The sequence below is a fragment of the Miscanthus floridulus genome, chromosome 16 (assembly GCF_019320115.1).
Source record: "Miscanthus floridulus cultivar M001 chromosome 16, ASM1932011v1, whole genome shotgun sequence".
Classification (NCBI taxonomy): domain Eukaryota; kingdom Viridiplantae; phylum Streptophyta; class Magnoliopsida; order Poales; family Poaceae; genus Miscanthus; species Miscanthus floridulus.
Window position 1 is genome coordinate 105,493,789 of NC_089595.1, and position 22,430 is coordinate 105,516,218.

Consider the following 22,430-nt stretch of genomic DNA (forward strand, 5'->3'; position numbering starts at 1 on the left):
AACACTTGTAAACATGTTTCTAACTTGAGGACCTTTCAATCAAAGTGACTCTAGATCAATCCAACATTTGTCACTTTTCTAACAGATTTTGTACCCTTCAAAGAAATAAGCATATCTCCCAAAGTACAAATCCAAATACCACTAAATTTGGTGGAGATGTTCTTTACTAAGTTATCTAGCAGCTGTAAAAATTTTAGCTTCATTTGACTTCTAGATTTCTGCCATATATCAATTCTTCTACCACTGCTACATGCTGAAAATAGCTGCAATATAGCTGACAAGATCTACTCCAAAACCAAAGCATTTCTTATTCAATTCTCATAAAACTTGAACAGCATCTTATACCATAAGTCTAGAGCATGTACACCAATTTTTATGCCAATCGAATAAGTTTTGATCACTTAAACATGGCTAAGATCATAGCTAGCTCAGATTTTGCAATATAGGACAGATTTCAACAATTGAGCTATACTTCATCAAATGTGAATCAAACTTGAAACTAACTTGTTTGAATACTTCCATAAGACATATATCCATTCAAACCACTTACTAAAAGTCATCTCATGAATTTATCCAACACAAATCAATCCAAACTTGATTACTAATCAATTATCCATTCAATCATCTTATAGCAAGCAACATTGCATATTTATCCAATTCAATCAACTCATATGCACCCAAATAAAATGATCAACAAAAGATATACCTTAGTTAGCTCATGATCATCCAACTAGCAAGCTTCTACTCAATTATTTGTAAGTCATCAAATATATCCAATGAATCACCAACAACTTAAAATTGACACTTGTATGTTGTAACACATTTGGACTTCACTTAATTTGTCATGGCATTGGGATAATGATCATCACTTAGCAATACTTGGCTTAACTACATGATCAACAAGATGAATATCATTTGAACTAAGCCTCTAATGTCGTTTGTACCTACAATAAATCATCCACTTTTTGATGGTACCCAAATAAGTTTGGGTCCTCTCAAGTTAGAAGCAATATACTTAGGCGTAGCCTTAGTATGAATAGCGGGATGTTTTGCAATTGCAACCAATGAAGTACCATTGCCATCCTTCCTAAGAATATTATTATCAATAATTGAAATAGGCTTAGAAATATTACCTAGGGGACATAAATGTGCCATGTGTCCCCTTTTCTGGCATGAGTAGCACTTTCTTTTTGCTTGAGCCCTCTCTTCTTTGCTCACATGGTGCTTCTCATTGCCTTGCCTCTCATGGATTGCTTGAGCCTTCTTCTCAAGCTTGGTAGGACACTTAGAGGCAAAGTGTCCCGTACTTCCACACTTGAAGCATTTGATGTGAGCATAATATTTCTTCTCATCTTCATTCTTGCTCATCATCTTGGCATCTCGAGTTTGCATTGGATGCCTTGCCTTTCCACCCCTTCTTATTTTTTTCTTCTTTATCATCAAATCACCACCATCTTCATGGTTGATCTTGATTTGCTCTTGGGGTGTCTTCTCTTGCTCAACTTGTGGCTTTGGTTGAGGCTTCACTTGTTGCTTCACTAATTGCTTGGTTGGGCACATTGAGGTAAGATGACCACAAGTGTGGCACTTGAAGCACTTGATATGCTTTAGCCTCTCTTCTTCTTTTATATTCTTGAGCTTCTCAATGTTAGGGCAACCATTTGCAAGGTGTCCCGCTTCATGACACCGATAGCACATGGTATGAGAGAGTTTTCTTTGTTGTAGCTTCTTCATCTTTCTCTCTCTCTTTCTTTCGCCCTTTATCATCTTCTTCTTGAAGCCAAGGTTATACTTATCACCATAGTTTCTTTGAGTCTTCAACATGTGCTCAAAGGTGACTTGAGAGTTGTAGCACCTCTCTAGCTTGTTGCTCAATTTCTTTACTTCACTTTTAAGCTCAATGTTCTCCTTCAAAATGTTAGTCTCACAAGACATAGAAGTAGAGCAAGCATCTAATTATGAAGAGCATGGCATATCTAATAAATCATCACAAGAGGTGGATACATGCTTCTTGCTTACATCACAAGGGTTAGCAATAATATGTGATTGATCAATTGACCCATGTGATGAGCTCTCACCAGTTTTAGCTTTTCCATTAGAAATCTCCTTAGTGAGAAAAGTATGGTCTTGTACCAAGTTATCATGAGCAACACTAAGTTCCTCATGAGCCACTTTTAGCTCCTCATGTGAACAAGTAGTAACATAAAGTAGATGCTTTTGTTGTTCACATGTGTTCTTTAGAAAAGAGTTTTCATTTTTCAATTTCTCGATTTTAGTCATCTCTTTTTCTAAAGCTTTGATCATGCAACCATATCTATCTAGAAGCTCCTCATATGAATCAAGATCAATCACATTTGCATTAGATACCTTAGTGTCACCTTGTGACATGAAGCAATGTGATGTAGTTGGAGAGCTTGAAGAAACATCACTCTCATAGCCCGAGCATGATCCATCATTATCACCATCAAGTGTGTATGGGGTAGCATCATCATTGGCATCACTTGTGGCATCATCATCAATCTTATCAAGTGATCTTATGATATGATTATTATCATCATCACTTAACCATGAGGTGGAGCAGTCTTTCACAATCACCAAATTGTGGTTATGCTCAACACACTCATGTGCCTCTATCTTGGGCTCATCATCATCATCGAAGACCGTCCCATATTTCTTATTGAGATAACTCCAAATCTCATGGGCGGTCTTCATGTCAATGATCTCTCCAAATATACAATCATGCAAAGATCTATACATGATGTTAGTAGCTTGGATGTCGAGATCTAGGCATTTCTCTTGTGCTTGAGTTAGGTTATCTTCATCCAACACATGAGAAAAGCCTACATCTACCATCCACCATATTTGAGGGCAAATAAACTTAAAATTGCATATCATCCAATTTTTCCATCGTGTAAAGTGTATGCCATCAAAAAATGTGTGGACAATCAATATCTAGCCCATAAGCCGCCATCTCTCGGATCAGTGAAGACCACAAATGAGAGACCTCGCTCTGATACCAATTAAAAGGGTCGAGATGGCGACTAGAGGGGGGGTGAATAGTCTTTTCTAAAACTTAATCGTGTTGGCTAACCGAAACAAATATGAAATTATAACTATTGGTCTAGCCAAGACTACACTCCTCTATCTATATTCACTAGCACCTTTCAAAGATACTAATTAAGCAACAAAGGTGTCAAGCTAGCTAGAGCTCTCATAACCAATTCTAGAAGCAAGGTCACACAAACCTATGCCACTAGTACTTTAATCAACAAAGGAACTCCTACACATGCTACTAAGCAAAAGCACAAAGCCAACTAAGCTCACTAACAATGCTCAATGACAAGCCAACCGATGCTAAATTAGAGAGCGCAATTACTTAGCTACACAAACTAAGAAATGTGACTAACAAGGTTACACAAACCAAATTAGCCATGAAGGGAGCTATTTCTATGCTACACAAGCAAGAAGGTAACTAACAAGCTACACAAGCTAACTAATTACAAAAGCAACAACATAAGCTCAATGTATATGAAAGTAATCGCAAGCTTGTGTAACGAGGATGCAAACCAATAGGAAGAACAAGGTTGATACGATGATTTTTCTCCCGAGGTTCATGTGTTTGCCAATACGCTAGTCCCCGTTGTGTCGACCGCTCACTTGGTGGTTCAATGGCTAATTAGCATCACCTGCCAAGCCTGCACGTCGAGCACCGTAAGAACCTACCCCGGAAGTGAGGGTAGCTCAATGACATGCTTTACTAAAGTTGCTCTTCGTGGTTCCCGCGGGGCGAGCATAATGCCCCTCACAAAAGCACTTCTTCAGAGCGCCGCACAAGCTTCTTGTGGGCTTCAACGGAGACCACCACCAAGCCATCTAGGAGGTGGCAACCTCCAAGAGTAATAAGCACCACCGGCTTGCAACTCAATCACCTAGTGCTACTCGATGCAACCTCACGATGTAATCGCACTAGAATCGCTCACTCACACAATCGGATGATCACTATCAAGTATGCGTGAGATGGAGGGCTCCTAAGCACACTCAAGCATGGACACAAAGTCCCCCAAGGTGCTCAGCACTGCTCTGCCCCAGCCATGGCCGAAGGCCACTTCTATTTATAGCCCCAAGGGCTAAACTAGCCGTTACCCCTTCACTGGGCGTTTTTCGGGCTGACCGGACACAGCATCGGACGTGTCCGGTCGCTATACCGGACGTGTCCGGTAGCTGCTAGACCGCCACATGTCTGGCCATTGCCTCCAACGGCTCTCTGACACGACGACCGGACGCTTAGCATGAAACAACCGGACGCTCGACCGATGTGTCTGGTTGAGTCCAGTAAGCCTCTAGGGCCGACCAGACGCGTTAGTTAGAAACTAACCGGATGCTGAGCCTCAGCGTCTGGTCAAGTACAGTAAGCACTCACTAGCGACTGGATGTGTCCGGTCACACCGGACCGGACGCTGCCAGCATCTGATTGACTGCACTGCCGAACACTGCCTTTGCTGATTCACACCGAATGCGTCCGGTGTAGCGAGCAGACACGTCTGGTCACTGAGTATGTCACCAAATACCGGACACGTCCGGTAGCTCTATAACCAGCGCGACTAACTCCTTTTCAACTCTATCTTCTTCACCCTTGCCCAAATGTACCAACCACCAAGTGTATCACCTTGTGCACATGTGTTAGCATATTTTCACAAACATTTTCAAGGGTGTTAGCCACTCAACTTGCCACACCACTCGATCCTAGCGATGATGCAAAGTTAGATCATTCGACTGGCACTAGATGACTGATATGCAAACAAGTTTGCCCCTCTTGATATTATGGCCATTTATCCTAAACCCGGTCATAAACTTCTCTACACACCTATGACCGGTAAACTGAAATGCCCTAGGTTATACCTTTGCCTTGTACATTCCATTCCATCTCCTCCAATGTCGATGCAACACATGCACCAACACGATCAACAATGATATGATTCACTTCATATCATCACGTGATCATATTGGTTCATCAATCTTGACTTTACTTGCTCTTCACCGTTGCCATCGTCCATTGGCGCCAAGTCTTGCTCAAGCTTCACCGCCACGCAGTCCATCACTCCAAAGCCTTCGACTTGCCCTTCACGCTTGCAATCGGTCCATCAAGCCAAGTCTTGTCTTGATCTTCTCCACCTTGATCACATGACTCAAGGTCATGTCTCATGTGCATTTAAGCTCCTTCATCATCACATGTGTGAGCTTTGCAACATCTCCAAGCTATTTTCACATTCATGGCATATGTTGCTCATACATATGTACCTTTGGACTAATCACCTGTGTATCTTACATAAACATAATTAGTCCACCTAAGTTGTCACTCAATTACCAAAACCAAACAAGGACCTTTCAAAGGCCTAGGATGGCTCAAAGATGGGTGGAACCCATATCCCAATAGATGAGAGTGCAGGAAACTCCAATGAACCGAAGCGAATAGTATCGCCTGAGCCCACCGCAGCGTGGGTGGCAAAAAAGTGGACCATCCGATGACAAAAAAGTGTTGAACGTACAACGTCTTCCCTATGGACGGCGCCAACTGTCAGTGTAGAAAGTGACCAACAAGTAAATATTTGTAGTTTTGACGCACGTTGTGATAGGAGGTGGCCTAACACTTAATGACATAGGGTTTATACTAGTTCAGGCAACGTGCCCTACATCCAGTTTGAGTCGGTTGGTGATTTTATTCCTGAGCCTAGGTGCTCGAAGTTTGCACTGGGGTTACAAACGAGAAGGAGAAAGATGGGGTGCGCGAGTGGTCCGATCGGCTTTGGTCGGAAGAGCTGAGAGTGACAGGAGCTCCTCTATGAGCTAAGTGTTTAAGCGTGTGCTTGAGGTCCGAACCTGACGGTTCTGTGGTTGTGAGCTAGTGAACTTGATCGATCTGGATTAGCTTGTATGAACTTGAATCAACTGAGTCTCATGAGAGAGAGCGCATCCCCTTTTATAGATGAAGGGAATGGCCTTACAAGTGAGAGGGAGAGAGTTCGTATGCTTCTAAGTTTTGTTGCCCACGTCGACAGATACAGGAGGATGGTAGGCGCCCACAACACTGTTGGATGTCGGTTGTATGGGGGAGGTTACATTGTCTTGTTTTGGGTATGGCAGATGTCGACACCTGCATATATTGTTGATGCCTAGAGGCATGTGAGGAGTTTCTCCACGTTCACTCGGTACGGTAAATCCCGACGCCCACAACACTGTCGATCCTAAAGGCATGTGGGGGGCCTTACCATATGGGAGTTAACGGGGCCTACAATACTATAGAGAAAAATATCGGCGCCTACAATATTGTTTGTGTCAGAGCGGTTGTAGAGTACTATACTTGCAGGTGATAGGGTACGGTCCATGGTATCATGGTTTGACTTGAGCGTCTTGCCTTGTTTTCTCCGTTCGTTCCCTGGTCCCTTCCGGATGGATGTTCCCGGTCGGTTGGTCCCAGTCAGCTCTGGTTGCGCCAGTTAGAGAAGAGCAGTGAGCAGGATCTTTGCATACCCCAGAGTCAGAGGTAGTGCCAGGCCTTCCGGTCGGAGAGACCGTTCGGAGGCACTGGAGACCGAAGTGAGCGCTCCGGTCGGAGAGGTGGACCGGGGTCGACGAGCAGGCGTTGTTTCTCCTCGGTCTGACCTTTCGGTCGGTGACTGGACCGCCCTTCTGACCTGTTGTTTTAGACACTTGGGCTGGCCCATAAGTTGCGTACTATCTGCTTGGACCGAGCCTTTGCGGGGAAGCCGGTCCACGAGGGACCCCGGGTTTATGAACTCAACAGAACTATTGATGGGTGAAATGATAGGATAACTGAATAGATAATGGTAGTGTTTGGATCTGTATGCTAAAGTTTAGTGCTTGTCTCATTGAATGTTTGAAGGCTAATTAGAAGGACTAAAGATGAGCTAATTATAAAACTAATTGCAGAAGCCCAGGGCCAATTCGCGTAAGCCTAATTAGTTCATCATTAACGAATTTTTACTGTAGCACTATATTATCAAATCATAGACTAATTGAGCTTAATAGATTCGTCTCGTGAATTAGCCTCTATCTGTGCAATTAGTTTTGTAATTAGCCTTATTTAATTATCCTAATTGATATCAAATATCAGATGCGATTGAGCTAAAGTGTATTAGCCTACTGCTAGTTCCGTTTGGAAAAGAATGTAAGTCTAGATACATTCTCGATTATAATATCTAAATTTAGATCAAATATATAGATAAAAATATTAATGATCGTACGTCTAATGTACTATATATTATAAAAGTATATTTTGTTTCGTGACTTATATGTTCAGATTCATATTTAAACAATGGTCTTTTCTTCTTTTTACCGAGGGAGTACTTCTGGCTAGGGGCATGTTCGCTTGAACTTATCAGTCGCTCACAATAAAACAACTTCAGTCGATTTATCAGCCGACTTTAATACCAGCCAAACAGACCCTAAGCCTTCACCCTTCTTCAGGCCTGTGCTCACGTGGTCGTGGACGCTGCTGGATTAGCATCGTTCTATTGATTTGGCTTATAAGTCGTACTTTTTCAATTAACAAATAATATTTTTTTTCGTAATAAATTAGTCTAGTAGTGCGCTACCACTGTTTGTACGGGTACGGCCGTACCTCCTGATCAGCCAAACAACAGCAGTGCGCTTCGTTTCCGGTCATTGACTAGGGGACGAATACTCAGACCTACAGTACAATAATATTCTACAGGACCGCTAATGGTCTTTTTATAGGTGAGTCTGCCAGTGTCATTGTGCGGTGGCAACAGTGAACAGCCAGTCAGCAATGAGAACTCGTGTTCTTATCAGAGAACAGTACCACTGTACCACTGACCACACAGCAAAATACAACAGTTCAACGAGTTTTTTTTTATGATGAAAAAAAAACATAAAGAAGATGCGATCAAATTTCGCAAAATCAGATTGGTTGGGCCCTCGGCGGGAGTACTAGATTAGGCCTACTTAGGAGCCCGTTTACACATGTCCAGCCCAGCTATCTGAAAACTGCGTACGCGCGTTGTATTGTCTCAGGCCTTATAGCCCAGCCCGCCCGAGACGCCCTCCCTCGGCTGTTTTTCCTTCTCTGCCAGCCGCGCCGCCGCCCGCCCGCCTCCGTCTCTGCCAGCCGCTGCGATGGAGGCGCTCCACGAGGAGCTGCCCTTCGACCTCGACTTCCACCCGTCCTCGCCGCTCGTCGTCACCTCCCTCATCACCGGCGAGCTCTGCATGTAAGCCCTCCGAGCCGCACACACTGAACCCTATGCCTTTCCATGTTTCCCGTTCCTGTTTGCTTGTTCTTACCGCCACAGAGTAACCGCTTCCAATCTTGGTTGGTTTCACAGTTTCCGCTACGGCCCGGAGTCGCAGCCTGAGAGGTACTCTCGGAATCTCTCTTGCTGCTTCTGCTCTGTTAGTTTCACACTTGGAATTCCGCCTTCCGGTGCTCGGCACCGTGTTGCTGTGCTCATAGCATCAGATTAGTGTTCCTTGGTTTTTGCTTAGGCCTTGTTTGGATGCATGTGTATCTACTTCAATCCACATGTGCTGGAGTGGATTGGAATGGAACTTAGTTTAATTCCACTCCAATCCACTTCAACACATGTGGATTAAGACGAATACACGTGCATCCAAACAAGGCCTTAGGTGTGTCCACAGTTATGTAACTGTGTAGTCGACTTAGAATTGAATTGCAACGGTAGAAATATCATGTGGTTAGTGCATTCTGTCATTGAGGTTATGCACTCATGCTTTGGCAATTCGAAGGTTGATTCCATATCTTAGGGATTGATATCACTTCGTTTTTGTTTGATACTAAGGTTAGTTTCGGTAAAAGCTCACAAGGAGTCATGCAGAGCTGTTCGTTTTGTGGACTCAGGAAAAGGTAATGCCTTGTTGCCTTTTGTTATCGAGTGCTCTTATATACCTGCCAACCTGTGCACCCACTTACACTATGTTTTATGGATTATGTTCTGACCTTTGTTTCTAACTCTGCTATGCTTAAAAAATGATGCTGCAAAATTAGCAGCTTTAAGTTGGCAATGACAAACTGGAACTAATTGGGAGGGGAGCACACCTTGATGCATCCTGTTGCATACCTTACGTCCTCTAACCATTTTCCTGACGGTTTTCTTGCTGTTGTGGTTTGGTTCAGTGATTTTGTCGGGGTCAGCTGATTGCTCAGTCCTTGCCTCAGATGTAGAATCAGGCAAGGCCATTGCCCGCTTGCAGGATGCACATGAGTGAGTTTTGTTGGTTTTCAGTGCTAGTATTTATTTTGTTTGCGGAACTAAACATTGGACCATTTGTAACTTGATTTTAGGAATGCCATAAACCGCCTTGTCTGTCTTACCGAGTCTACAATTGCCACAGGTGATGATGATGGCTGCATTAAGGTATGAAGCAGTAACCAGTAAGTCTGCTGGCCTAAGATGTATGGGTGCTAAAATACAGTTCAGTACTTCAGTTTTATCATTTTGTTTCCAGTACTCTGACATTTTGGGTCATACGAAAATAAGCATTAACAAGCTTATTTATATAACAATGCTTGTACCAAACATACTAAAATCCGTGTTACAAAAATGTTCACTTATGTCTGTTTTTGGACTCAAGTGACGTTTATGAGATGGCTCCTTTTGCAGACAAAATTTGTTTTATATGCAATTATCTTCTATTAGATTAGATGTATAATGTAGTTTTTGACTTAGCTATCCTCATTCTTTTAATTTTAGGTATGGGATACCCGGGAACGAGCTTGCTGCAACAGTTTTGATGTCCATGATGATTACATTTCAGATATGACCTATGTGGCTGACTCAAATCAGATACTGGCTACAAGGTTTAACTAGATTCCCTGCAGTTGATATGTATCAAACACAGTTGAAACTTTGTCTGCATGGCAAACAACTAAAGATGATCACCAATCCTCTTATTTTATTTCCCATTTTTTTGGTCATGAAGCAGGCAGAAATACTCCTGTTTTTAGTTCTGCACTTAACTGCTCTGCTACTTCATGTGGAGTAGTTATTAAGTAATTTGATGGTGTGATTTTGTTATACCAATTAACAAAAGACATTCTATGACACACTAAAGATGTTTTTATTTACAAAACGCTTGCATGTCAAATTTATCGTCATCTATTCTGTGCATGATACAATATGGTAACCAAGGGTTAAATAATCTTTGTTTTCCTTGTAGTGGGGATGGAACTCTGTCTGTGAACAGCCTGCGGAGGAATAAAGTGAGTTGCCTTTGGAGTACATCGAGTCTTGCTTCTAGTGTGTTCAATTCGTGTTTTAGGACTTCTTATCTACGGTTATCATTTACCGATGAATTATTGTAAGTTAACTTGCAATCTTTTAACTGTTTCTAATTTAATACCAGGTAAGGTCACGATCTGAATTTTCAGAAGATGAGTTGCTATCCTTGGTGGTAATGAAGGTACCTATTTTTGGCAAACAGTTTTTGCTAGCAACATTTCTGTCCTGTTGTCATGATAATTGAATTTTATCTTATTCTTTGTGACTCTTAGAATGGTAAAAAGGTTGTTTGTGGAACTCCAAGTGGAGCACTCTTATTATATTCATGGGGATACTTTAAGGATTGCAGGTAACCATGTTTTCATCACACAACATTAACTGCTGAAATAAAATAGCACAAAGATAAAACTTCACTAACGAAACTATTTTTGTCTAATACTATTTGTATAGTACTCCCTCCAGTCTAAATTACAGTTCACTTTGCCTTTGTCCTAAGTCAAACTTCTTCATCTTTGACCAAGTTTTTAGGAAAAATATAGTGACATCTACAAGACAAATGCATTATCAAAACTTATTTCATGAAGAAGTTAATGAAACTAATTTAATGTTGTAGATGTTGGTGTTTTTTTTCTATAAACTTGGTTAAAGTTAAAGAAGTTTAACTTAGGACAAAACCAAAGTGAACTATAATTGGAACGGAGGGACCCCCATCATTACATCAACGTAGTTCTCTGGATGCAGCGTTCCCTGATATTTTGATGCTTAAATATTGCTTGTATGTTTCCTAGTTCGTGAAAATGCGTATGTTGCGTTGGATTTGCGGTCATACAAGAAGGGATCGAGTTCGGAACGATGATATACGTGAGAGATTAGGGGTAGCACCAATTGAAGAAAAGCTTGTCCAACACCGGTTGAGATGGTTTGGACATGTGCAACGGAGACCTCCAGATGCACCGGTGCGTAGTGGAATCCTAAGTCAGGATAGTAACGTGAAGAGAGGCAGAGGAAGACCGAAGTTGACTTGGGTAGAGGCAATAAAAGGAGACTTGAAAGGATGGAATATACCCAAAGACTTAGCCTTAGATAGGAGTGCTTGGAAGACAGCTATTCACGTGCCTGAACCTTGATTGCTTCTGTTGGGTTTCAACTCTAGCCTACCCCAACTTGTTTGGGACTTAAAGGCTTTGTTGTTGTTGTTGTATGTTTCCTAGTTCCTACCAATATTTTCTCTAATCATCATTGTAATTATCGAAGGGCAGACCTGGTGCAGTGGTGAGAGCTGTCTCACTGAGTCACCAGGTCGTGGGTTCAAAGCAGCCTCTCCGCAGATTTTCAGGGGGGGGGGGGGGAGGCTTGCCTCGGTTTTTCCCTTCCCCAGACCCCACTCATGTGGGAGCCTCCGGCACTCGGTCTGCCCCCCCCCCCCCCCCCCCCCCCTCTTTTCATCATTGTAATTATCATAGGTGGGAGCAATTTTGTTCTTATGGGTAATTTGATAAGTAACTTTATCGGACCAAGTGTAATTCACTTTCTTCGATTATTCCAATTTTCAAAGATCTTGTGATCAGTAGCTCCTTAGAAGGATCTTGACATCTAATATTCATAGCTTCCTAAAAATGCCACTATGAGATGTTGCCAGTCTGCTTCCTTCACTTTGTGTGGTTTAGACCCAATTAATTCTTCAAGTGATGTGGTCTAAAATTGTTCACTGGCATGTCTTTTTGTGGTTAGTGACCGCTTTCTCGGACACACGCAGTCTGTGGATACAATGCTCAAGGTTCGTGGGACCCAAACCTTATTATGATAAATGTCATTTTTGCCCTATTTGTGTATTCATTCTCATTACGGGTATGCTTCGTGTTCTAGCTGGATGAAGAAACTTTGGTTTCTGGTTCGTCAGATGGTGTGATCAGGTTTGGAATTCACAGCTGTTGCTTTATGTTAACTTCTCACTTCTCAGGCAATTGCCTGTTAGTCTGATGGATTGCTGTTCTAACATGAAATCCTTGTTTGTGTAGATTAGTGGGCATCTTACCGAATAGGATAATACAGCCACTTGCTGAACATTCAGAATATCCCATTGAGGCCCTTGGTATGTGCGTCCATTTGATTGTGAGATTTGGTGGAAAAAAACAGCATGTTCTTATGACTTATTTATGCTATGCAGCTTTCTCAAACGATAAGAAATATCTCGGCAGCATCTCACATGATAAAATGCTGAAGGTGACAATCCTTTCTCATTCTCATTGTTGGTGTGCCCATACGTTAGTCTGGGACTTGGAAGAACTCTTGAATGGTCCACAGGTAGTCAATGGTGACAAACCTGCCGATGATAGTGATGACGATAGTGATGATGATGCGATGGATGTAGACATGGCCGCAACCTCTTCTAAAGGTGAGATTTTATTGAACTATGCTGTGTGCCATTAGCATGATAATCCTGCCTTTTGGGTTCACATTTCTTCTCAAAGCTATTTCTTATCTTTCTCACTGGGGGGTGTTCAGGGTCAAGGAGTAAAAAGGCGGGTAAAGGACAGAGTTCAAGTAGGCCGGCATCGGATTTCTTTGCAGATTTATAGACGTCAAGTTCCCAAGTTAGAAGCTTCGAGTTGTACGTTTTTTTTGTTACTGTACGTGAGTGCGAGTGGGCAACTTTTTGACTGCCGGTGCAAGGCATGCCAAATGTTGTTTTTTTAAGTATGTTGGCTGATGGAATATTAGAAGTAGAAGCAGTTAGTGTTGTGGGTTGTCTCCCAGGAAACAGGACCTCGTTGCAGTATGTTCTGCACATATATAAATAAATACTCCAACTGGCAATTTTCGAGTAAAGAGGGTTCTACTTGAAAAATGATTATTCTGGTATTTGGTTCCGTGAAGCATGGTTTTCGTAACACAATGCGTCCTGACTTATTAAGCTGTGTACCATGCCGTGTAGCTGGTGTTGAATGGCTTAAGCTAGGGCTAGGCCATCCCGTCCCGTCCTAACCGTGTGTTTGGTTTGTGGGTTCAGTTGGGATATCCCGGTCCGTTATCTGCTGTTTAGTTGACGAATCATGCGGGTTTGTGTACAACCCACGAGGGAATATACCCTCACCCTCAGATCCGGGTTCAGCTCATTCCACCAAAACGAGGGACCAAGCGAACCCACTTCAACGCCGTCGGTGTCCGTCTCGTCTCTGGCTCTCTGCATCTCCCTTAGCGCTCGCCACGCCCCCATCCTCAACGCCAGCGCCGGCCTCACCCCCGTCCCCCGCGCCCGCGCCGGCCTCGGCCCAGCCCCTGCACCCAGCGCCCGCCGTGGCGACCGCGCCGGCCTCGCCCCGCCCGCGCTCACGGCGACCGTGGCGGCCCCGGCCCCGCCCCCGCCCTCAGCGACCGCGGCGGCCCCCGGCCATGGTGGTGCGAGACGAGATCCGTACTTGTCCATGGCAGCACGAGGCAGCGAAAGGGGTGGCCACCGGGAGCACGGGGCGAGCTCCGGTGCCGTACCCGGCCATGGCGCAGCGCGGGCAGCGAGAGGCGCGGGCGCAGGGAGCGTGGAGGCCGGTCGGGCCGGGCACGGCGGCCAGGCGCACGCTGGTGCGCGGTGATGAGGAAGGGTGTGCGCCTGGAGGAAGAAGACGATGTGCAGTGTGACTGACGCGCGGGTCCTAGGAGTAACGGTAGCAAACGGTGTGCAAAATTCCATCCATCCCATTCTACTTCATCCCTCACACCAAACGTGAAAGGAGGAATTTCCTGGAGAGAATTATGTATTCGGCATTAAAACAAATCGGTCTTTCATATTTGACATTAGAAAATCTAAATTTCTTTATCTAGTATCAAGTTGAAATTTTCTTTCGTAAATGGCACTGCCGTCCATTTAAACCAATAACGGTGTCAAGTGGCTAGCAAAATAACATAAATAGCCTTGATTGTAGCAAAAGTCTATGGTGCTAAATAGGAAAAAATAAATAGACCGTCGGATGTCTTCCAGGTGACCGTCGAGCACATCCTCGCCGTGAACCGCGCCTGCGAGGCTCCGTTCCGGGAGCGCCTGGCCGCCCTGCTGTCGGAGGATCAGGCAGCGCGGGACGACGTCGCGTGCCTGGTCGCTGACGCCCGCCTGCTGACGCTGTTGGACGTGCGCGGGGGCTCGGCGTGCCCATGCTGGCGCTGCGCACCGGTAGCGCTGCGTGCCTCCGCATGTTCGCGGCGTTCCCCATGCTCTGCGACAAGGGGTACCAGACGGCGCAAGGTAAGTGCGCGCACGCTCTCACCCATGACGAACGCAAGTGCACGGCACTAGAACCCACCTCATGCATGCTCCTGAGTGTTCCATGATTCGGTCCGCTGCAGAGTCGCAGCTGGAGGCGCCGGTGAGGGAGCTGCCGCCGTACCGTGTCCGGGACTTTCCGTCCACCGCCAGAGCCTATCACGGCGTAATAAGCGAGGTGATTTCCCGTATAGTGACGGCTGTGACGACCTCCTCGGGCCTCATCCTCAACACCATGGATGCGCTCGAGTTCGGCGAGCTCGCGTCGCTCCGGCGAGACCTTGGCGTGCCCGTGTTCGACATCGGCCCGCTCCACAAGCTCTCTCCAGCGGCCTCGAGCAGCCTGCTCTTGCAAGACCGTGGCTGCCTTGAGTGGCTCGACGCGCAAGCCCCAGCGTCCGTGCTCTACGTCAGCTTCGGCAGCCTCGCCAGCATGTCCGCGGCCGAGCTGGTGGAAATCGCCTGGAGCATAGCCAACAGCGGCCACCCCTTCCTGTGGAAACCGCCTGGGGCATAGCCAACGCGTCAGCGAGCTCGACGCCCTCGCCGCACAAGCGCGCGGCCTCGTGGTCCCGCGTGGCGCCCTCCGGCAGGAACTCCCTCCAGTAGTGGTCGGTCCCCGCCACCGACAACGCGGACATCCCGTCTAGCGCCACCTCGGCCGCCGTCCGCTCCTCCCCGCCGAAGAACGGCTGGATCAGGACAGCGCCGGCGATGCTGAGGTTCGCGGGCAGTGACGCGGACGCGGACGCCGCCGCCTAGCGCTGCGACACGTGGTGCGTGATATTGCCGCCCGCGCTGTCGCCCGCGAGGATGCAGCTGGAGAGGTCGACGGGGACGTGGACCGTCGGTAGGGAGTCAGCGTTGGCGTCGAGGTAGCGAAGCGCCGCGACGCCGTCGTCGTATGCCATCATCGTATGCCACGACGCCATCGTCGTACGCCGCGGGGAACTGCCGTGGAAGTAGACGACGACGGGAACGGGGCCGGCTCGGCATCCGCGTCCGCGGCGGGCGAGGGGGAGAAGACGCGCGCCCACAGGCCGCGGGAGGCGTCAATGGTGACGTCGGCGGAGCGCACCCCCGAGGCGTCCGGGCGGGACGTGGCGCCAGACTTTCGTCGAGGGAGAAGAGAATGTGCCGGACGCTGCCGTCCCAGCGGTGCGCTAGCGCGAGCGCGGCCAGCTGGACACGCACCGTCCATGGCAGGGACAGTGTCCGGCGGGCGTGGTCGTCGAGCCTTTCATTTCTGGCAGTCCGTTACGATACACACCGGCACTCCACCTCACTGCCAGTCTGCCATAGTACTCAGTACCGAAGCAGTGTCAAACAAGGTCTGCATGGAACGAAGCTGTGTCAAAGAAGAGAAGGGGCATTTTGGTACTTCTGAAAGAAACATGACAGAGTTAACGCAGTCAACTGACGGAAATGGACGGTAGTGCCATTTACAGAAGAAAATTTTAACTTGATGCCAAATAAGAAAGTTCAAAATTTTTAGTGCTAAATAAAAAAGACTGATTTATTCCAGTGCCAAATACATAATTGTCGCAATGTCCTGTGTGTCTCTGGAAAAGTTCAGCGGTTTTCAATGCCACTGCTTCAATTTTTTTGTGCCATCCGTATCACCGCCGTCAGTTTGGCTTCTAACGCCGTCAAACTATAGGTGTGAAAAGTCGAAAATACCCTTAAGTCTAAATATATCATTAATTTTTTTGAGCATCTTAACAACTTCAAATGAAAAAACTCAAAACTAGAAAGTTGTAAATCTCGTCGAGATCTATAATTTTCATATAAAAATTATCTTCATTTAATTCCGAAAAAATATGATTTGATATGATTAATATATCTTAGAAAAATCATATCTTTTTGCGGAATTAAATGAAGATAATTTTTATATGAAAATTATAGATCTCGACGAGATATACAACTTTCTAGTTTTGAGTTTTTTCATTTGAAGTCGTTGAGATGCTCAAAAAAATTAATGACATATTTAGACTTAAGGGTATTTTCGACTTTTCACATCTACAGTTTAACGGCGTTAGAGCCTAAACTGACGGCAGTGGCATAGAGGGCACAAAAAAGTTAGAGCGGTAGCGCTGAAGACCGCTGAACCTTTTCAGAGACACACAGGGCATTATGATCCTTTTTAATGGCACACGAGGAATTCCCCGAACGTGAAACTGGAATCAACCCCTCCCTCTAAACAAACAGCAAATGATTCAACTAATCCAGCAAAATGGGTTAGGTCCAACTCATTGCATATCGTCCCAGACCAAACACACGCTGAAATCTATGGAAAAGCAGGTCAAGGACTCACCTAAAGGCCAAGAACACGCTGGAGCCCCAGACCGAAACAGAAAGTGTGTCGTGTTCATTGTTCGGCTGTTCCAGGCACTTGGGATGCGAGGTTCCCTCTCTGAATTTCATAAGAGATAATGGCAAAGGGAACCATCAGAATCGGGCAAACACAATAGCAAAGCCAGCAGTTTAAAATTATAAACTTAACCTTTATGATTAGCCATATTAACCATAGAGATAACTTTTAAAGAGTTTAAACTAGTTAAATTAAAGTAATTATTATTTATATCATTAATTAGTCATAAGTATAAATTTAAGATGATATTTTCTTTTTGTGAATTATGCATGCAACACTTACAACAGCACGCACACTCAACTCTATAAACGCACGCACGTAGCAACCCATTCTTCGTGGATACAAATAATATAAGAAATTTCACATTTTTCGAATACGGACCTAGAATCGGATAGCGAACTATAAAAAAAATGGATTCAAATAATATCCATTTAGCATTCAATATTTAAATCATGTATAAACATGGATATCTATGCCTATATTAACGCTAAACCACATGATCTTTACAATGTCGGTAATATACCCGTGAGGACGTCCGGACGGACGGATAGACGGACGTGGCTTCCCACTCGCAACCGTGCCATCCACTCGTTCCTGTCCGCGCCCTTTAAAGAAAATCTCTCTATCCAGGTGCTCGCAGGGGTGCTCGTGCTTGCCGGTTTGAAAGTGTAATCAAGCACTAATTGTGGGTTTTGGTGATAATGACCACGTAATTAGAGAACTAATGAGATTTTTCGAGATGACGGGGAATTTATATTCGAGGATGCTACACGAAACGGAGGAGCCCCCAATTACAAATGTTGATAGATTCAAACTCAAAGAAGGTTTAAATTCTTTTATATTTTGAATTTGAGTATAGGAAAAGCCGTACTATAAAGGGGACACAATGCTAGCTAACATGTGCTACCAAGTGCTCAAACATACACATGCATCCTCAGATTCAAAGTGTAAGTGCAATCAAGCCCTATTGTGGGTTTTGGCATAGATGACCACCAAATTAGAGGACTAATGAGATTTATCGAGATGACAAGTAGGGAATCGAAAAATAAGGATGATGTACAGGTTGCAGATGTCCTAATTACAAAAGGTGGCTAGACCTAGCTCAAATGAGGTTTAAATTCTTTTATGTTTTGAAATTAAGTTTAGGGAAAGTCGTACTATTAAGAGGGATTTTAGGACAGTTGGTCAACTGTTGAACCAGATGCTCAAATTCTTAGATTTACATCCTCTCACCTAGTCAAATCTGCCAGCCAAATTTCACCTCAACTTACCTGTTTTGGCTAGGGCGGCAATGCCGCCCTGTTAAGAGCGGCAGTGCCGCCCTTAACTGACCGTCGGACCCAAGGGGTATTTATACCCTTCAGGCCCAGCCCACAATGGTCATCCACTTCACTCAGTCATTCTGCTTGAAACATAACTGAACCAAGGCTCACCCTCTCTCCTCCATTATTGCTCCTTCATCCCTCAAGCAAATCTTTGATTCCAACCATCAAAACTTAAGAGAAAAGGCAGCAAAACTCGATTGGAGAGCAGATCTACTGATTTCCAAAGTCTAAGAGTATTTGGTTCATGTTTGGCCGGCGGTTCTAGAGTTTGTTACTCTTGGAGCTTGCTTCTAGCCGGCTAGGCACCGCTCTTGGGCTTGTCAACTCGTGTGACAGCCTTGGGAGGTTTGTAACCTCATTCTCAGAGCTAAGAAATCACCTCTCACTTCAAGAGTTCATCCTCTTGATTTGAGAACGAGGGTAAGGCAAGACTTTGTGGCAAGCCCAAGCCTTTTGTGGTTTCCTCAACAACATAGACTTAGGCAAACCTTTGTGGTGAGCTAAACCATGGGATAAATCTTGTGTCTCACATGCTTTATCTTATTTACTTGCTGGTTTAGCTCTTTAGTAGCTGGTGTTAGGGTTTGGTTGCTCGATCCAATCTTGTGTGGAGTTTCTGTGGTATTCAGTCTTTGAACTGGATCTTATCTTTATATTGCAGGATTAAGCAGCTAATTGGGGCAGGTTCATCTTTGTAAAATCTCAGTTGTGTTAGATTTATTTTCGAAGAGCGGCAGTGCCACCCTGTAGGCCGGCAGTGCCGCCATCTATTCTGACAGAGTTTTGAGTTGAATTTTTATAGGCCTATTTACCCTCCCTCTAGGCCTCTTTTATCTTCCTGTAGATCCTACAAGTGGTATCGGAGCGAGGTTGCTTCGTATACGCTTCACCACGTGAAGTTTGGAAGAAGGAGGAGGTTTGAGGCCCGTGCGCGATGCAAACACAAGTGGTATGCACATCGAGGATGCCAGCAGTAGCAGCGAGTTGTCCATGTCGACAGCAAGTGATGCCACCATCAAAGAAGCCAAGACCACCGATGCCGAAAGAAGAAAGACAAGAAAAGAAAGAAAAGCTGCCAAGATCGCAACAAGAGAAGCTAGAGAAAAGAAGAAGGTAGAGCAGCGGCTCAAGGACAAGAAGAAGAGAAAAAAGCTAGAAGAATCACAGGAGAGGCAAGAGTCAAGAGAAGGGCAGCAAGAGCTCAAGAGCAAGAGAAGAATGAGTATGATGCATCATCTAGTGAGCTCTCTAGTAGCTCGGATGATGGAGATGATGATGTGTCATACCATGCTTCAAAAGATAGCAAGAAGGTGAAGGGCAAGGACAAGAAGAAGGATAGCGATGATAAGGGCAGCAACAACAACAAGAACAAATATGCCGCCGCATTCTTTAATTATTCTTATTTGTCTAACCATAACAAAAGGTCCTTTATCATTGTACCCACGGGCAAGTTGCCTCATTTTGATGGGACAAACTTTGCCAAGTGGAAGCACTTGATGAGTGCCTATCTTGTAGTTCTTCACCCCGGTCTTTGGGAGATTGTGGTGAATGGATTGCAGCCATCGGAAGATCCCGAAGAGCCAAGAAATGAGGAGTTAGCTGCTGTCTATCTCAATGGCCAAGCCACTAGCATTCTTCTTAGTGCCTTTGATGGAAATGAGTACAACCGAGTGATGAATGCCAATGTTGCAAAGCAGATTTGGGACACTTTGTATCTAGCACATGAAGGTGTTGATAAAGTAAGGAAAGCAAAGATTGATTTGTTGATAGCTAAGCTCAATAGGTTCATGATTGTTGATGGAGAGGGGCCACAAGAGATGTTTGATAGATTGATGACCTTGGTGGGCAAGATTAGAGGCTATGGATGTGATGAGCTTGATGATCACAAAGTGGTGAAGGTTATGTTGGAAGCCTACTCATCAAGAAATGAGACCGTAGTTACCTTGATTAGAGATAAGAAGAAGTTTGAGCACTTCACACCAAATGATGTTCTTAGAAGATTGTTGATATTTGACATGTAAAGAGAAGAAGCCAATGAGAGGAGAAGACTTGGTGAGTTGCAAGCCAAGCTAGAAGGCATGAAAATCAAGAAAGTAGCTCTCAAGGCCAATAAATCAAGCAATCAAGGCACCTTCAACAAGGCAAAGGGCAACAAGCAAGCATCAATAAGTCAGCCCAAGGAAATCAAGTCAACTCCACAAAATGATGATCTAAGTTCATCCTCAAGTGAAGATGAAGATGATGGGGCTGATTATATGAAGATTAATGACATGGCTTTGTTCATGAAGAACTATCACAAGGGGCAGAAAAAGAATGGGTATAAAATAGTGCAAAAAAAGTTTCCAAACAAGAAGAAGATGACTTGCTACAATTGTGGCAGCACCGAGCATTTCATTGTTAAGTGTCCCTATGAGAAGAAAAACAACAAATACAAGAGGGACAACAATGAAGGCAAGCATGAACACAAAAAGAGATATAAGCAAATGGGAGAGGCACACATTGGGCATGAATGGGACTCAACTAAGGAGTCAACTGATGAGGATGTGAAGGTTGCAACCGTGGCCATTCAAAAGCCATCCTCTACACCAAGGCTCTTCAACAACATGTCTGATGATGATGACCACCACTCCACTCATATTTGTCTTATGGCAAAGGGTGAGAAGGTAAAATGAAGAGCCAAATCTCCTCCACCTCCTAATGACATCTCTAGTAGTGAACTTAGTGATTCTAGTGATGATGAAACTAGTGATGTTGAGAAATATGCTAAATTGACAAAAAATTTGGATCCTAAGACCAAGCTCTTCATCACAAATCTAATGGAGGAATTAGAAAGTGTCAAAGCTGAGCTAGCCAATAGAGATGAAAATCTTGAGGAAACCAAAAAGATGTATATTGGCTGCAAGGAAGCGCTTGAGTTAGAGAGGAGTGAGGTGGACTCTTTGAACAAGGCCTTGGCCGAAGAACAAAGAGAACATGCTCTCACAAAGAAGGCAAATATTGCACTCAATGACAAGTATTGTGTCTTAGTTGAAAAGCACAACAAACTTGAGGAGCAATATAATCTTCTATGGGAGAGCACCCCAGTGCCCTCTAACACAAATGATATTTCTATTCCCTCCACTAGCCAAGGGTGTGGAAAATGCTATAATCTTGACTTAAATGTTTATTCCACTAACCTTGCAAACATGAAGGTTATGAAAAAGGAGATTGCTAGGCTCAATGCTATGTTAGGCAAAAGGTGCATGGAAGGTAAGAAATCTGCTGGTGGTAAAGTTGAACAACCAAAGAGGCCGCAATACAAAGATGGAAGAAATCCACACATCAAGGATGGGCTTAGGCACACTCATGGAGGTAAAACCAATAGGAGAAAGGTAATCAATGGATATGAGTGTGTTCAATTCATGAGCAAAGGGCAGGAAGGTATAGATAGGTCTGCACAGATAGTGGCACAAGGCCAGCCTAGAGCAAGACCGCAGCTTATGGGCGATAGTGCCGCTGTGAAGGGCGGCAGTGCCGCCCCCCATAGAAAAGGGAAGACCACCACCTCCTCCTATGCTCATGTTAAGCCTAAGAAGAAGGTATCTCATCCTGAGCAGGTTGTCTAGAAACCAAAGAAATCTATCTGGGTCACTCCAAATAGATATGCTTATCAACCAAAGGCAAAAACACCTCAACAATGTTTGAATTCTAACTTTGTTTTGCAGCACAACAGCAAGGGGGAAGTGTTTGCCAAGTTTGTTGGCAATGGTCGAAATGTTTATCTTAATGCGTTCATTTGGGTTCCTAAAGTTCTTGTGACTAACGTGCAGGGCCTCAAGAATATTTGGGGACCTAAAACTAGGAACTAAACTTGTGTTGCAGGCATACTCCTCTGGTGGGTCAAGTTGGGTACTTGACAACGGCTGTACAAATCATATGACTGGAGAAAGGAGTATGTTCTCATCATACTCTCCAACTATAAACTCAGATGAGAATATCATATTTGGTGACAATTCAAAAGGGGGTGTGATTAGACTTGGTAAAGTAGCTATTACACTTGATCATTCAATTACAAATGTCTTACATGTTGATTCCTTGAAGTACAATCTGTTGTCCGTCTCTCAATTGTGTGAGATGTGCTACAATTGTCTCTTCTCAGATAAGGGTGTGGAAGTCTCTAAGAGGGAGGATTCCTCTATTGTTTTTATGGGAGGCCTCAAGAA

The 22,430-nt window shown here is 44.5% G+C and overlaps 3 protein-coding genes and 1 pseudogene across 5 annotated transcripts; 3 read left to right on the plus strand and 1 right to left on the minus strand.

Annotated features, from left to right (window-relative positions):
• The first annotated feature begins 8,105 nt into the window (after window positions 1-8,105).
• Window positions 8,106-13,125, plus strand: LOC136513045 (WD repeat-containing protein 55-like). 3 transcript variants are annotated; one of them, XM_066507047.1, is made up of 15 exons: window positions 8,106-8,249; window positions 8,364-8,396; window positions 8,838-8,902; window positions 9,173-9,260; window positions 9,341-9,413; window positions 9,750-9,856; window positions 10,216-10,258; window positions 10,402-10,458; window positions 10,550-10,626; window positions 12,009-12,054; window positions 12,144-12,190; window positions 12,296-12,369; window positions 12,445-12,500; window positions 12,582-12,672; window positions 12,783-13,125. In XM_066507047.1, the coding sequence occupies exons 1-15, from the start codon at window positions 8,155-8,157 to the stop codon at window positions 12,854-12,856; spliced, it is 1,026 nt and encodes a 341-aa protein (XP_066363144.1). In that variant the 5' UTR covers window positions 8,106-8,154; the 3' UTR covers window positions 12,857-13,125. The 3 variants fall into 3 exon arrangements, with proteins under 3 accessions (XP_066363144.1, XP_066363142.1, XP_066363143.1); XM_066507045.1 differs by having other exon boundaries at window positions 12,445-12,672; XM_066507046.1 differs by lacking the exon at window positions 8,364-8,396 and having other exon boundaries at window positions 12,445-12,672.
• Window positions 13,126-14,423: 1,298 nt separating this feature from the next.
• LOC136511196 (DIMBOA UDP-glucosyltransferase BX9-like) lies at window positions 14,424-15,049 on the plus strand. The gene is made up of 2 exons (XM_066505364.1): window positions 14,424-14,514; window positions 14,616-15,049. The coding sequence occupies exons 1-2, from the start codon at window positions 14,424-14,426 to the stop codon at window positions 15,047-15,049; spliced, it is 525 nt and encodes a 174-aa protein (XP_066361461.1).
• Window positions 15,050-15,053: 4 nt separating this feature from the next.
• LOC136511198 (probable carboxylesterase 18) lies at window positions 15,054-15,871 on the minus strand (annotated as a pseudogene).
• A 3,347-nt stretch (window positions 15,872-19,218) lies between these two features.
• On the plus strand, window positions 19,219-22,076 carry LOC136511199 (uncharacterized). The gene is made up of 4 exons (XM_066505365.1): window positions 19,219-19,400; window positions 20,252-20,545; window positions 20,903-21,824; window positions 21,933-22,076. The coding sequence occupies exons 1-4, from the start codon at window positions 19,219-19,221 to the stop codon at window positions 22,074-22,076; spliced, it is 1,542 nt and encodes a 513-aa protein (XP_066361462.1).
• The last annotated feature ends 354 nt before the right edge of the window (window positions 22,077-22,430 follow it).